This window comes from Vigna angularis, chromosome 10, assembly GCF_016808095.1.
Source record: "Vigna angularis cultivar LongXiaoDou No.4 chromosome 10, ASM1680809v1, whole genome shotgun sequence".
Taxonomy (NCBI): Eukaryota; Viridiplantae; Streptophyta; class Magnoliopsida; order Fabales; family Fabaceae; genus Vigna; species Vigna angularis.
The window spans coordinates 1,856,759-1,871,237 of record NC_068979.1 but is presented as its reverse complement, the minus strand read 5'-3'; the positions used below and the strand labels follow the sequence as shown (position 1 = coordinate 1,871,237).

At 34.1% G+C, this 14,479-nt stretch overlaps 3 protein-coding genes across 4 annotated transcripts; all 3 read left to right on the top strand.

Moving 5' to 3' along the window:
* Positions 1 to 2,506: 2,506 nt before the first annotated feature.
* On the top strand, positions 2,507 to 6,394 carry LOC108320371 (uncharacterized). Of its 2 annotated transcripts, XM_017551771.2 has the most exons (7): positions 2,512 to 3,841; positions 3,937 to 4,002; positions 4,320 to 4,464; positions 4,549 to 4,767; positions 5,433 to 5,625; positions 5,744 to 5,939; positions 6,039 to 6,394. In XM_017551771.2, exons 1-7 carry the CDS (start codon positions 2,685 to 2,687, stop codon positions 6,148 to 6,150), a joined length of 2,088 nt encoding a protein of 695 aa, XP_017407260.1. In that variant the 5' UTR covers positions 2,512 to 2,684; the 3' UTR covers positions 6,151 to 6,394. The 2 variants fall into 2 exon arrangements, with proteins under 2 accessions (XP_052725353.1, XP_017407260.1); XM_052869393.1 differs by lacking the exons at positions 5,433 to 5,625; positions 5,744 to 5,939; positions 6,039 to 6,394 and having other exon boundaries at positions 2,507 to 3,841; positions 4,605 to 4,761.
* A 2,748-nt stretch (positions 6,395 to 9,142) lies between these two features.
* LOC108320326 (COP1-interactive protein 1-like) lies at positions 9,143 to 10,567 on the top strand. The gene has a single exon (XM_017551715.2). The coding sequence runs from the start codon at positions 9,143 to 9,145 to the stop codon at positions 10,565 to 10,567; it is 1,425 nt and encodes a 474-aa protein (XP_017407204.2).
* A 2,047-nt stretch (positions 10,568 to 12,614) lies between these two features.
* Positions 12,615 to 13,658, top strand: LOC108320357 (uncharacterized). Its single transcript, XM_017551746.2, has one exon. The coding sequence runs from the start codon at positions 12,815 to 12,817 to the stop codon at positions 13,352 to 13,354; it is 540 nt and encodes a 179-aa protein (XP_017407235.1). The 5' UTR covers positions 12,615 to 12,814; the 3' UTR covers positions 13,355 to 13,658.
* The last annotated feature ends 821 nt before the right edge of the window (positions 13,659 to 14,479 follow it).

Here is a 14,479-nt window from a genome sequence, read left to right as displayed (position 1 = left end):
CTGAGTAAAACTATGATTGAAAAAAAAATATATAGTTAATTTCCATTACTTGTGTTCCGGATATTCTGATTAATCGAATCGGGTCTTTGGTTAGGTCTCGTTATAATTTTTAAATATGTTTTTAATAATTTAAAACACCATTTTTATAAGTATGATTTTGGGTTGATTTGACGATTAAGTGAATTTAATTTTATACACAACATTAGCAAAAAAATATCAAATCGAATTCACATCATGATCTTGGATTCCCCTTTAGAAAAAAACGACAAATGGCAATGGATGTTCCACCTACACTCACTTTATAGTGCTACAGGCGCAAAACAGAAGGGCGTTCATCGTCGTCCACTGATTTGTGATATTTTCTGTTTTAAGGTTCCAATTTTTCTGTCCTTGTCAAGAACATGTTTGTGAAGGTTCTTCTAAATGGTAAATCAATTGTACGGAAAGTAATAGCACCAACCCTGTACCAAAATTCGTGTCCAAATGTTGTTGGTTTACTTCATTGAATGTTAAATCAAAACTTAAAATGTTCAAGGTTAAGGAGTTGTATGACTAATTTGGCTATATAAAGCGGTTTAACTTCGGAAAAGCAATTTCTTTTTAAATTGTAATTTTTAATTTTTAATTAAATATAAGTAATAATAATTCATATGGACTACAAATTTCAATATCCATTGAATATAAAATTATTTCTAAAACGCTGAAAGTGACGAGAAACTCATAAAACTATTGGGCCACACACATCTAAGCCCAAAAGAATGATGAACAAACCTTGCTGGTTAAGTATTTTATGGAGTGATGCTTCTTCAACCATCTCATCTTCTTCTTATACCTATCTAATTTTTTTAAATTATAATTTTTTTTTATCAATTTTACTTTTTATCTTTTAAAATCCTAATTTCAATCCTCTTTCGCTTTCACATTTCCTTTCATTCTAAGCAGCAAACTTTTCCACACTGTCATTTTCTCTCTTTCTTTTAATTTTCACTTTCGTTCACACAAAATTTCATAGAAAAGGCAAATTTTGCATGGTATAAATTTAAAATATTTATAACTTCTAATGAGTTTTGGAGTATCATGATCCATGATATAATCTACTACAAATTTATTTCCCACTTTCTTGTTTTTAAATAACCAAACTTAAAAATTTATGCTTAAATTTGAAACTCTGAACCACCATGAGATAACCCTTGCCGTTGTAAATCAAACCGTTTAGACCGCAAGAGTTGAACTTCTTTTTGATAATCACTGGGTGTTCGGTGAATATCGCAGAATTTGAAAGAAAATGAAAAATGTTATGTTAACGGAAGTAGAAATTAAGAGAAAAAAAGAAAATGAAAGTGAAAGTGAAGAGGATGAGGATGAGGACTTACTACGGAGAGTAAAAAGAAAAGTGAAAGTGAGAGGAAATTGAAATTAGAACTTTAAAAATAAAAAAAAATAATAAAAATAAAAAAGATAAATTTAGAATTTAAATAAAATTAAGGAGGTATAAGGAAAATACAGGATAGTGGAGGGACTCTCAAATTTGGTATTTTAGGATTTTATTAAAGTCCGTGTTTTCTCTAAAAAGCCCTTTCAAAGAATTCATGTATGTCTTGCCATTTAATTGTAGAGCTACAAAAGACCACGTAAAAAAATACAATCATCTTTACATATTTTGTCTTTTAGATATTAGAGTTCCCAATATTTTGACACGGAGACAATTTATCATAACAAAAACTATTGATAATAGTCAAAATAGATTGACCTTGTTAGAGATGAAAAATAGATTGACTCGTAAACCTTTTTTTAATTAAAATAAAAATAAAAAATAATATAAAAGATTACTTTTTGTATTCAATGATTTAAAAAGTAATATTATAATTAAGATTGTTAATACCAATACCTGTTTTAATATAGTTGGAGATATTAATAGTAATTATTGTAATACAATTAAAGACATTAATTAATCACTTAAAAACTAAAAAATACCTAGAAGATATTTGAAATGCTTATTTTACATCTTCAATGAAAATTAGAAAAATAAAATTAGCGGGTTAAACTTTTTTTTCCTTTAATTGAAACTTCTATCGTATAAAATGTAGAGATTTATTATAAATACTCATTTGAAAAACAGTATTACTTTCATTGGAAGATTTTTTTTTCCATGCAAATAATATTTTTGAAAAGTATTATAGCTAAAATAAACCTAAAAAATTATTGTTAAAGAATATTATTTTTACCGGAGCTGAGAGTCTTTAAATAAAGTATAAAACACTAACAAACTAAGTTTTTGTTTGTTGATAAGAGAATTTCAAATTTTGAGAAGATTATAAATTTCTTAAACCATAAATAAATAAATAAAAATAAACATAATAAATTATTGTATCTTAAAAATATTAAATAAATAATTATCTCATAATATCTTAATAATATAATAAAATATGATAATAAATTATTACGTTATAAAAGATTAATAGGATTAAATATGCTTTTTCATCTCAAAATTGAAATTAGTCTTTGAAAGTTTATACTCTCGTTTTTAGAACTGCCATCGAAACCCTAATACTTTGTGTAATGAAATAGCTGTCAAATCGAGGTAAACTGAAAAAAAGAGGTAGAGAGTGTTCTTCCCCATCTGGTTAGGGTTCAGGCACAGGGCTGCATTGCACCAGAGAAATTGCTAATCAAGACCTGCTACGATGTCTTCATCGAAAGAGGCGGACCCAACCCTGGGTTACCTCACTCGGAAGGACACGGAGGTGAAGCTTCCGCGTCCAACCAGGGTCAAGAATAAAACCCCCGCTCCAATCCAAATCACCGCCGAGCAAATTCTCCGGGAGGCTAGGGAGCGTCAAGAGGCGGAGATCCGCCCTCCTAAGCAGAAAATCACCGACTCTACCGAGCTTGGCGAGTACCGTCTTCGCAAGCGCAAAGAGTTCGAGGACCTTATCCGCCGTGTTCGATGGAACATTGGCGTGTGGATCAAGTATGCGCAGTGGGAGGAATCGCAGAAGGACTTCAAACGGGCGCGTTCCGTTTGGGAGAGAGCGCTGGAGGTGGATTACAAGAATCACACGCTCTGGCTCAAGTACGCGGAGGTCGAGATGAAGAACAAGTTCATAAACCACGCGCGCAACGTGTGGGACCGCGCCGTGACCCTTCTGCCGAGGGTGGATCAGCTGTGGTATAAGTACATTCACATGGAGGAGATGCTAGGCAATGTCGCCGGCGCGAGGCAGGTTTTCGAGAGGTGGATGAAATGGACACCGGACCAGCAGGGATGGCTGTCCTACATAAAGTTTGAGCTTAGGTACAACGAAATTGAGCGCGCCAGAGGGATTTTCGAGCGATTCGTTGAGTGCCACCCTCGAGTTGGGGCTTGGATACGCTATGCCAAGTTTGAGATGAAGAATGGCGAGGTTGGGAAGGCTAGAACCGTGTACGAGAGAGCCGTGGATAGGCTATCTGATGATGAGGAAGCAGAGCAGTTATTTGTTGCTTTTGCGGAGTTTGAGGAAAGGTGTAAGGAGACTGAGCGTGCAAGAGCTATCTATAAGTTTTCCCTGGATCATATTCCCAAGGGAAGGGCGGAAGATTTGTATAGAAAATTTGTGGCATTTGAGAAGCAGTATGGGGACAGGGAAGGGATAGAGGATGCCATCGTTGGGAAGAGAAGGTTTCAGTATGAGGACGAAGTGAGGAAGAATCCGTTGAATTATGATTCCTGGTTTGACTACATAAGGTTGGAGGAAAGTGTGGGGAATAAGGAAAGGATCAGGGAGGTTTATGAGAGGGCTATAGCCAATGTCCCCCCGGCGGAGGAGAAGCGCTACTGGCAGCGCTACATTTATTTGTGGTATGTTTGATTTAGATTTCCTTGCTTTTTTGTTTATTCACTGATTTTGACATTTTTTTTTCCTAATGTTTGTTAATTGTATATGTGCTATTTAGGATTAATTATGCACTCTATGAAGAGCTCGATGCTGGGGATGCGGAGCGAACTAGGGATGTATACAGGTATGCATCTGTTTATAAAGTTTGGATATAACTGTATTGATATTGCTTTGAATGTTACTAATCACTATCATGTTTAGGTTTCTATTTTGTTCATCAACTCATTGTTATGAGAATATTATAATTCAGTATTCGGATGTTACTATTCATGATTCATAATACTATTCATGTTTTTACTTTTTCACCAATTTACTTGTGCTTATTATATTCCTTTACTAAATCACTTAAAAGACAATTTCTGTGTAGTATTGGCATCATAATTTACTGTACTGCTATTGAGTTAGCCATGCTGATGTTCTTTGTTACTTCCATTTGTTTAGGGAGTGCATCAACCTTATACCTCACAATAAGTTTTCGTTTGCAAAAATATGGCTTCTAGCAGCTCAATTTGAAATACGTCAACTGAATCTCAAGGCTGCTCGACAAATATTAGGAAATGCCATTGGAAAGGCTCCTAAAGATAAGGTAATATATCAGTGGACACGAACACAACTTCTTTTAATTGTAATCTGGTTAACTTTTCACGCATTGTTACTCTTTTGACAACAGATTTTTAAGAAGTATATAGAAATAGAACTGCAACTTGGTAATATTGACCGGTGCAGAAAATTATATGAAAAATATCTGGAGTGGTCTCCAGAAAATTGTTATGCTTGGAGCAAGTATGCTGAGTTGGAGAGATCGTTATCTGAGACAGAACGAGCCCGAGGAATTTTTGAGCTTGCAATTGCCCAACCAGCGTTGGACATGCCTGAGCTCTTGTGGAAGGTACAAAATTTATTTCTTGTGCTATGTCAAGACACTCGCATTTATTTGACATCATTCTTGATCCAGCATCAGGATTTATTTAAATTTCGGATTTGAATGGAACGGGAAATTATGGAAATAGGTGGGTAGCTTTTTTACTTAAATAAAATACAAAGATCACTTTTAGGAGCCTTATACTAAAACCATTGAAAAAGAAGGTAGAAAAGTAAAAATTTAGGCCTTTATATGCAAACTATTTTCTGTTTTATAATTTTATGATGCCTTGACGTGTAAAAAGTTGAATGAATAATGGGGAAATTTCTAAAGAAGAAAGTAATGTTTCTACTTTGTAGATATTATTAGATGATTAGGGGAAAAAGAATTATTGACGATGTAGAACACTGCAAATTAGCGTTCAACAGAATTTAATTGAAAATCTCTGAAACTTTCATTAGGTTTTTAGTTGATTTAGAAGTGGAAAAATTATATTTTTCAACTGAAAAAGTTGAGTAGTTGTATGTTTTCAACTGCTGCACCATATGGTTATGCCCTGGTGTGACAGCCTCTTTTTTCATCATTCCTTATTTGCCTTCTATTGTTTGTTTTATATCTTGCATTTTGCATACCTCGATAACTATATTCACATTAGTCATAATGTAACTATGAATTTTGTTGACACAAAACAGGCATTCATTGACTTTGAGACTGCTGAGGGTGAATTTGATAGAGCAAGAGCACTTTATGAAAGGCTTCTTGACAGAACAAAGCACTTGAAGGTATGGATAAGCTACGCTGAATTTGAGGCAACAGCTATGGATGTGGACAATGAAGACTTGACGGAACATGAACAAAAGAAGCAATGCATTGAGCGTGCTAGAAGTATGTGATCCCAGTGCTATATGGCTCCTATGCTGTTAATTGGTTGTTTTCAGTTAGTTTGAACATAAGTCAGATAGTTTTCTGAATCCCTTCATAATCTTGTTTGTGCTTGTATCAGGGGTGTTTGAGAAGGCTCTCAACTACTTCAGATCATCTGCTCCAGATTTGAAAGAAGAAAGGGCAATGTTATTGGAAAAATGGCTCAACATGGAGAGTACATTTGGAGAGCTGGGTGATGTTAGCTTAGTCCAGTCTAAGCTGCCCAAGAAGCTCAAAAAGAGAAGGCACGTTGCCACTGAAGATGGTTCTACTAGGTATGTAACTATCTCTGTATGCTTTCTATAGTTCCCACATTCTATATGGTGATAGCTATTCAGTTTTCTAACATCATTCCTGTTAATTTAATTTTGCAGAATTGAAGAATTTATCGACTTTTTGTTCCCTGAAGAAAGCCAGACAACTAATCTCAAGATCTTGGAAGCTGCTTACAAATGGAAGAAGCAAAAGTTGTCTTCCGATGATTAACCAATGATAGTAGTTATATTTTTAGTGTGTATATATTGGGGAAAGAGTTAATTCATGTATAACTAGCAAATACAGTGTCATCTACCTTCACATCATAAAATTCTTAGACCATTCCCTTTCATTTGAAATGTAATTTTTATTAGATGTAGAAATAGAGAACTCAGACAGTGGCGTCTGCAGTGAATGCAATCCTGAGTTTTTAAAGTTTTGACCGATAAATGCATTTGAGGAACATGTGTGAAAATTTTCTGAAGGGTCAACAAAGTCTATTTATGGTAAAATATTTGACAAACGCAATAATAATTGTAAGTTACAACAATTTTAATTTAGAAACCAAAACCATCAATCACGCTTATGGATATGTTAGATTTCTAAATCTGATAGAATTTATTACAAATTAAGAAATTGTTATTAATTCTTAGAATATTTATACTGCCTTAAGAATTATATAATATGGTCTTTAACTATATCAATTTATTAATTGAATGATTTACCGATAATAAAAAAGTAAACTTTATCTGAAATCTTTTTAACGTTTTGAAGCACTAATTAAATTATTTATCTCAAAATTCAAAAATAATTTCTCGTATGTTATCAAAATAATTTATAGCCGAATCTATCTTATTTTCTTTAGATATTTTTTTAAAATGTATATTGCCATATAATGGTCGAATATTTAACTTTAATCTCATTCTTAAATGCAGTTTTTACTATATTTATAATTTTAAAAAAATCTGATAATTGTGGTTCAACAATATGAAAATATGGCAATCATTCTACACACCAAAATCTATATGAAAATATTGAAAAAATTCATTAGCTACATTCACAATTAAAAATGTAAAAGAAAATAAAATGTTATCATGTTTTAGATCAGACTTTATCTTTTTTTCTTCTTTTTTTCTTCTTTTTTTTAACACAGGGTAACATTCATACTAGCTATATATTTTTTTCAAAAAATTACACAACTCATTATCATATAGTTTTACAGATTATAAATAACTTAGAGAATTATCTTAGCGCCTTATCAAAAACTCGATAATTTTTTGTTGCCTATAATTATAATCAAATGCATGCTCATACAGACAATCTCCTATTACCGAGTAGATTGTGAAAAGAAATTGTTTGATAATCTTTATTTTATTTTATTTATCTTTTATTTTTATTATAATCTTATGTGTGCTATCTTTATCTTATCACTAAGTTGATTTATAACTTATTCACTGAATTATTCATAAAACTTGTAGAATTTATCTTTATTTTATTGTTATAATGTGTGCATTTATAATTTATTCACTTATTTATCCTTAATAAAATGAAAAAAAAAAGTACTAACTTATCTATTATTATATCAACTGAAGCTAGCAAATCCGGCTACAGGGTTTACCTGTAAAAGTTATACGATCTATTGATTTTTTATTTATTTTATTTTTCTTTGATTTTGATAAGCTAAAAGAGTATTTAGTCCAATGTAATTTTATTTTTTAAAAGAAAGAAAATACCAAGATATCGATATCCCCATAATCCGTTCAGTTTTTATCTTTTAATTTTCAAATTAAACTCAATTCTATCTAGTTATCGCATTATATATTAACAAATATTCATTTTCAATAAACTATAACGTAACAATATGATAAAATAATATCAACTACAATAATAATGATGATAAATAATATAATAAAGTAATAACAACTATACTAATAATGCTGATAAAAAATAAATAAAGATAAAGATAAAAATAATGATAACATAACAATAATAATATATTTATAATATCTCCACATTTTCCATTTATATTAACAAATTGAATAATCCATGCTTATTATTAGAAACAATTCTTTCACTTTTTTTTCATTGAATTTATTTATCCTTATACAACAATTTTGCCTTGGATTATTTCTCGTCAATATTTCTAATCCCTTCGGATTGGTGCAAGTCGAGTTCCATTCCCAGGTAACTGTTTCCTTCTTTTATGTCGATGCATTTTTCACATCACATCTTTCATTCACATTTTGTTGAAGCAATTCCGACTTCCCTTTTCCCACTAATAATTTTCCCTAGATTTGTAATTTCAATCTGGAATAATCACTGCATCAATGCATCAATACTCTGAAGAAACATTGAGTTCATGATGAAAAATAATGAATTCTATTTTATGATAGTTTTCTTCATTCTAAGAGCTTATCAGAAACAATAATATAATATTTGAGGAGAGATTTGATTGATTGTAAATCAAAGAGGAAATTATAAACTTATGGACACTTTCTTTTATGGATCTGTGTTTTTGCATTCATCTTCATTCCATGTATACCTATACCTGTATGTTCTGGATACTAAATTCTTAGTTCTTCAAGCTTCTGGGAGAACAAGTTTCTGTCTCGAATGAAGAAACTTATTATGACACAGATACTATGATGTTGTGCATTTATTTGCATCTATGGTATATATTAAGCGCACAAGATACAAGTTCATCCAGAAGCTGCAGAGTGCATTTACAATTACATAAGCATACATTGACATTTAGAATCTTCTCTTAATCTGTGATGTCTGTATTCACTTTTCAGTTTCAGGATTCCTATTCATTTTCTGAGGAAACGAAGAGTTCCTAGCAAGAAATTTCCCTCTAAAATTAATCTTTTCGAATGTCCCAATAAAAGGATGTTCAAGCACCGTTTAAGGGGATTCTCCAATTCCTTTAGGAGTCAAATTGATCCTCAAAATTCCGAAGCACTCAAAAGAACAAAAACAGGTGCAGATCATGTATACTTGTGTCTTTTCAGATCAAAATAAGTGTTTTGTCTTCGTTAATATGCATGATAAAAAAATTCATTCAATGAAAATGCAGGTTATCATAATGAAATTCTAATTCTGATAAAAGAACAATATCAAAATTAGTTTTATGATGATTTCTCTTCAATCATAGGCACTTTGCAATGTCAACTTCCATCAACTACTTTTCAATATTTATTCATCTCTTATGTTGTTGACAGACATGGAAACCGAGCTCAGCAGAATCGCAAAACTGATAAAAAATGAAGAGCAATGCAAAAAAGATGGGAACTCCATGAAAGAGAAAAAGTTCGTGTGGCTGGTAGAGGATTTCTACATTCAATCACTGTATCCATTGTACGGTGATCTCACCGGAGAGTACGTAAAGTCAGGTCCCAGCAAAGTGGATAGGATGTCCTCAGCATCTTCCTCTAGCTCGGAGTCTGAGTACTTTTCCTCAGAGGAAGTAGATTCTAATTCAGACATCAATGATTTTCCCAGAGAAAGGGAAGCTTCTACTCCTCAAATCCTTAATCCAGAGCTTCAACTTGAAAGCCAATCACGTCAAGTTAAACAACTCTTGTTTGCAAAGAACGCTGATTTGCACAGACGAGTTTTTGAGCTTCAACTGTTACTTAACGACACCAAAGGAACAGTGTCTGTGTTACAGGGAAAACTCCAAACCAACGAGGATCGCTCAGCAACCAAAATTGCTGAATTGATGGCACGGATACATGAACTCGAACAAGAGGCAAAGTCTCTGCGGACTCAGAAAGGAAAAGTGGAAGAGAAGATCAGACGCAGCAGAAACGAAGCATGGACCCAGAAGAAGGACTTCGATGACCAGATTAATGCCATGCAGCAAATGTTAGATTCCGTGAGAAATCACAACAAAGAGTTGGAGGTACAGTTGGAAAGAACGAGAGTAGAAGCTTCGCAATCATGCTCGGTTAGAATACAAAATCATGGGGAGGATTTGGCTGAAGAAAAGGAGTGTTTTCTTGCAAGAATAAAGGACCTGGAACTGGAATTGGAATCTCGAAGCAGCAAACAGCACGATTTGGAGGATAGAAACAAAGAACTAGAAAGAGCAATGGCACGGGGAGTGCAAGAGATATCTGAACTTTTTATTTATCATGAGGGTTGTGAAGAAGGAGCTACCATACATGCTGAAGCTTTACAAACTTTAGTTGAAAAATTAAAAACCAGGGTGGCTGATCAGGAGGAAACGATAAACAAGCTAACAGAAAGCATTGAAGAAATAGGTGCAGAAAACAGACATTGTAAGGATTGGATAAGAGAAAGAAATGGTGAAGTGAAAGAGATGAAAGTGAAGGTAGATGGGCTTGAGATGTTGGTGGGTGAGAAAGAGGAGAAAGAGTTGGTCTTGAAAGAAATGGTGTGGAAGTTAGAAGCGATGGTGAGCAAAGAAGCAGGGGAGAAACTGAATCTGATAAAACAAGTGAGGCAGCTTGAAAGGAAAGTAGAAAACTTGGAAAGGGATGTGAAAGAGAAGGATGGTGATTTGGTGGGGCTTGCGGAGAAGAAGAAAGAAGCAATAAGACAACTTTGTTCTCTGGTTGAGTTTCATCGTGATCGCTATGTCTATCTAAAGGATTCCATGCCAAAGAGAAACAAGTTTTGGTAACAGAAAACCAGTCTCCATTTGCGTTTTCAATAGTCATTGTATTTGCTTCAAGAAACACACATTTTTTTGTGCTTTCTTAGAGAATGCCATTTCTGTTAACTTTTAGGTACGAGGTTGTCACTATCAAACAACCAACCACATTATACCTCTTAGCTGCTTCTGCCACCAATCATGGCAAAAGACTCCTACATTATGATCCTACGTGCCTATGTTCGATTAGATAAATTGTTAGAAAGTTTTGGTTTGTCCATTTTCTTTCATGATCTATGGGAAACAAAACAATTAACTTGTATTCACTTTTCCTATCATTCCACTGCACGTGTTTTTTCTACTTATTTTTGGATCTCTTTGTATTTTCTTGGATTCGGATCACCTATTGATTAAGTATATGTTGTTCTCATGATATTATAATTAAGTTTCACGGTAAGGTTTATAGTATTTTATTTTCTTCTATTATATTAATAGTTCAGATTGATTTCATAATTAAAATTTAATATAATAAGAGATTATTGATTATGGAAAATATTAGAAGGGAGACTTTAGATTCTACATTATTGTTGCTTCTTTCTAAAGGATTGTATATTACTGACATCAACAAAGAGATTAATGTGCAACTCAACAAAATGACGGGAGTATACAATTAGATTCCTTAAATGTCTACAAGTACACAATTATTCCTAGTATTTAGAGTAAGTATATGAATGTTGAATTAACTCCATTATTCCCAATAAACTCATGTCATTACATGTGGGTAAAATTAAATATATATATTCATGTGCGCGTACACGTAACATATTTTTTAAAATTTATTTATTTTAGTTTTGGTGACAGTTTCGTTAAGCAAAGAACAACCCAACGGCCTATCGCGTTACCGTCCGGTCCTCCTGACACATAGATCGAACGGTTCTCCAAGGTCGTCCATCCAGGTTGACTATCAAGAACGAGCGGTCCGCCAAGGTCGTCCATCCAGGCCGACCGACTAGACCGAGTGTCCATCGTGACCGATCACCCTGCTGACCGGCCGTCACGACCGTCCCTCTCAGGTTGACATCCTTGGCCGGTCACCCTGCTGGCCGGCCGTTTCGACCGTCCCTCCCAGGTTGACATCCTTGGCCGGTCACCCTGCTGGCCGGCCGTTTCGACCGTCCCTCCCAGGTTGACACCCTTGGCCGGTCACCCTATTGACCGGCCGTCACGACCGTCATGACCGTCACTCACTATGTCGACTACGCGGTTAAATACTAATGACTCATTAAAGCCCTTAATGAAGATTAAGGTATGATTGGGCTGTTTTCAGGCCCACGAAAGGTAAAAGCCCATTACAATCAGTATAAATAAAGGTCCCAGGTATGATTTCTGGACGGATTCCTTACGATGCAATATATACATGCATCACAGACCGCTCTGTCATATTACTGACTTGAGCGTCGGAGTGCCTTTGACTGGCTTGGAGTAGGAGGACGACCACCTGGAGTGCATAGGGAGAAACCTGCCCGACCTCCAACCTAGAGCGTGGAGCAGCGTCAGTCTGTCACTGTACCGTCCGCTTGGTCTTGGACCAGCCTTCTTCAGTTCGTGGGATTCAGCAACGATCGCGTGAGATTCAGCAACGACCGTCCAGTTTTTGCCAGCTTCTAGTGCCCCCTAGAGACAAAGCCGCTCGGTCTGCTTCGTCCGTCCGTCACCAAGCGTCCGTCCGATCCGTAACATGCGATATCATCCGTCCGCCAATCTTTATCGTTTGTGAGTGTTTTAACAGGATCCTACCAGATCCGGTCGAAACAATAACAATATTGTGAACATTTATTAATAAATGTATTCAATGTTCAACTCGCTTGTTCTTTAAGTATATTATATATACTTACTAATGTAATTTAATAACTTTATATAGAAATTACACATCAAAATTATACTTTACTTTAATATATTATTTTGACTCTTAAATTATTGTTAAAAATTGCTGATTAATATCATTTATCATCCACTTATAACCACGGAAGAATAATGCAAGCAACATAGTCAAAGGAACTAAAGCAACATTACATGGTCCATATATGGCGGAAGTTAAACCTTAGAAGGAGGGTAACCGTTTTCCTGGTCACAACTCATGACTACCGCGTTTCATATCTTTCATCTATAAAAAGCAGAAAACGATTAAACTTAACGTCATTCTCTCACTAATTCAATTTAATGTGAGTTTTGCTCATAAAATAAAGACAGCACAGACAGACTCATAGGATTCTTGACATGGCTCAAACAAGAAACAAGGTAACCATTACGGAGAAACTTTTAGCGACAAAGTCATCCTCGTATTCTACCAATCTTTGGGACTGTGGCAGCACGCTCTACGATTCATTTGAGCTCAACTCCTTCAATCGTCAACTCCACTCCGCCATAGCTAAATCCCCTATAACTAGAACCCTTTCCATGCCTCACTTACCGGAGCGTTCACTTCACGCGCTTCCGGTTCAGCCTCCTCCACCTTCCATCGCCATGCCACGGAAGTTCTTCAACTTCTCTCGCTCCTTTCAAAAACTCATTCGCTCCGTTTTCAAGTCCAACAATAAAACCACCACCACCACCAGTTTCAGTTTCCATGTGCCAGAGAAATACTCCAAAGAGCGCTTCTACGTGGTTTATGATAAGTCTGGACCCGTTCTCTCCACCATCCCCGAAGTTCCAGAGTTTGAGATCGGTGCACCCTCGCCGGAGATCTCTTCCCTCGTCAGAAGGTCATCTTCGGAAAGGTTAATTACCACAAATCGCTTTGTTTTAGATCTTATTTAATTGTTTTATTTGGCTAGGAATTTGATTATTTTCAGAATTGATTCAACCGAATGTCAATGTCAGTGGTTAAGCTGTTTTTGTTAATTATCCTTAATATGGCGTCGTATTATACTTGTTTTAATGTTAATTAACCTTAATATGGCGTTGTATTGTACTTGTTTTAATGTTAATTAACCTTAATATGGCGTCGTATTTTACTTGTTTTGATGTATCAATGTGGAATTTTCTGTTGCAACGTTGGCGAGCAAATTTTTGTTTGAATTAGGATGTTTGATGTTTTGTTTGTATTTAATGTTTCAACTCTGAACCATTGATGGCCTATAGATAAATTAACGATATTTTGTAAAAGGATAATTATGCTCCACCTTCATTTTTATAACAAATTCATTGTTACAAGAGAGATAAAAAAATTGACATATAATATATGTTGTTTTCTATTTAAGTTCGAACTTTTATTTTAATTTATATTTCATTAAATGTATTGTACAATAATTAGAGAATAATATCAAATATGTAAGTTTTTTCCATAAAAAAAAAAGACGAGACAAAATTTAACTGTATTTTTAAAAGTTTACACTCGTATGTTATTATAAAATAGATAGATGTACCTTAAACATACAATAAATAATGTCATGTTAGCATCAATTTTTTTCACAAAGGGTCCACAAAGTTAGATAGCAAAGGACAACTCGAGGTCGACATTTAATAACATGGATATACTATTACTGAGGTTGGGGTCAATATTTGAAATATGAACATTTTCATACTAATACCATGCACAACATTTCAACGAATATTATTGTTATAATATGTGTCTTAAATATGTCACAGTCGTGGAGCTTTGGATTTTCAAAGAGAAACTCTATGCTGCGATGTATTTAAAAATTCGTAGAAATGGTAAAATAATAAATCAATTTTTTATTTATTTTTCTTGGGTGTGAATAGGACAACAGATGAATAAATTATGGAAATTTGAAAACAAGAAAGACTCTTCTATTGATTGCTCAACACGGCTCTGCTATGGGATAGTCATTATTGCTATGGAATCAGAAAAAATAAATGTTATAAGAATATTTTTATTTTTCTAATAAGGTTAAGAATAAATTACTTTTTACAATAATCTAC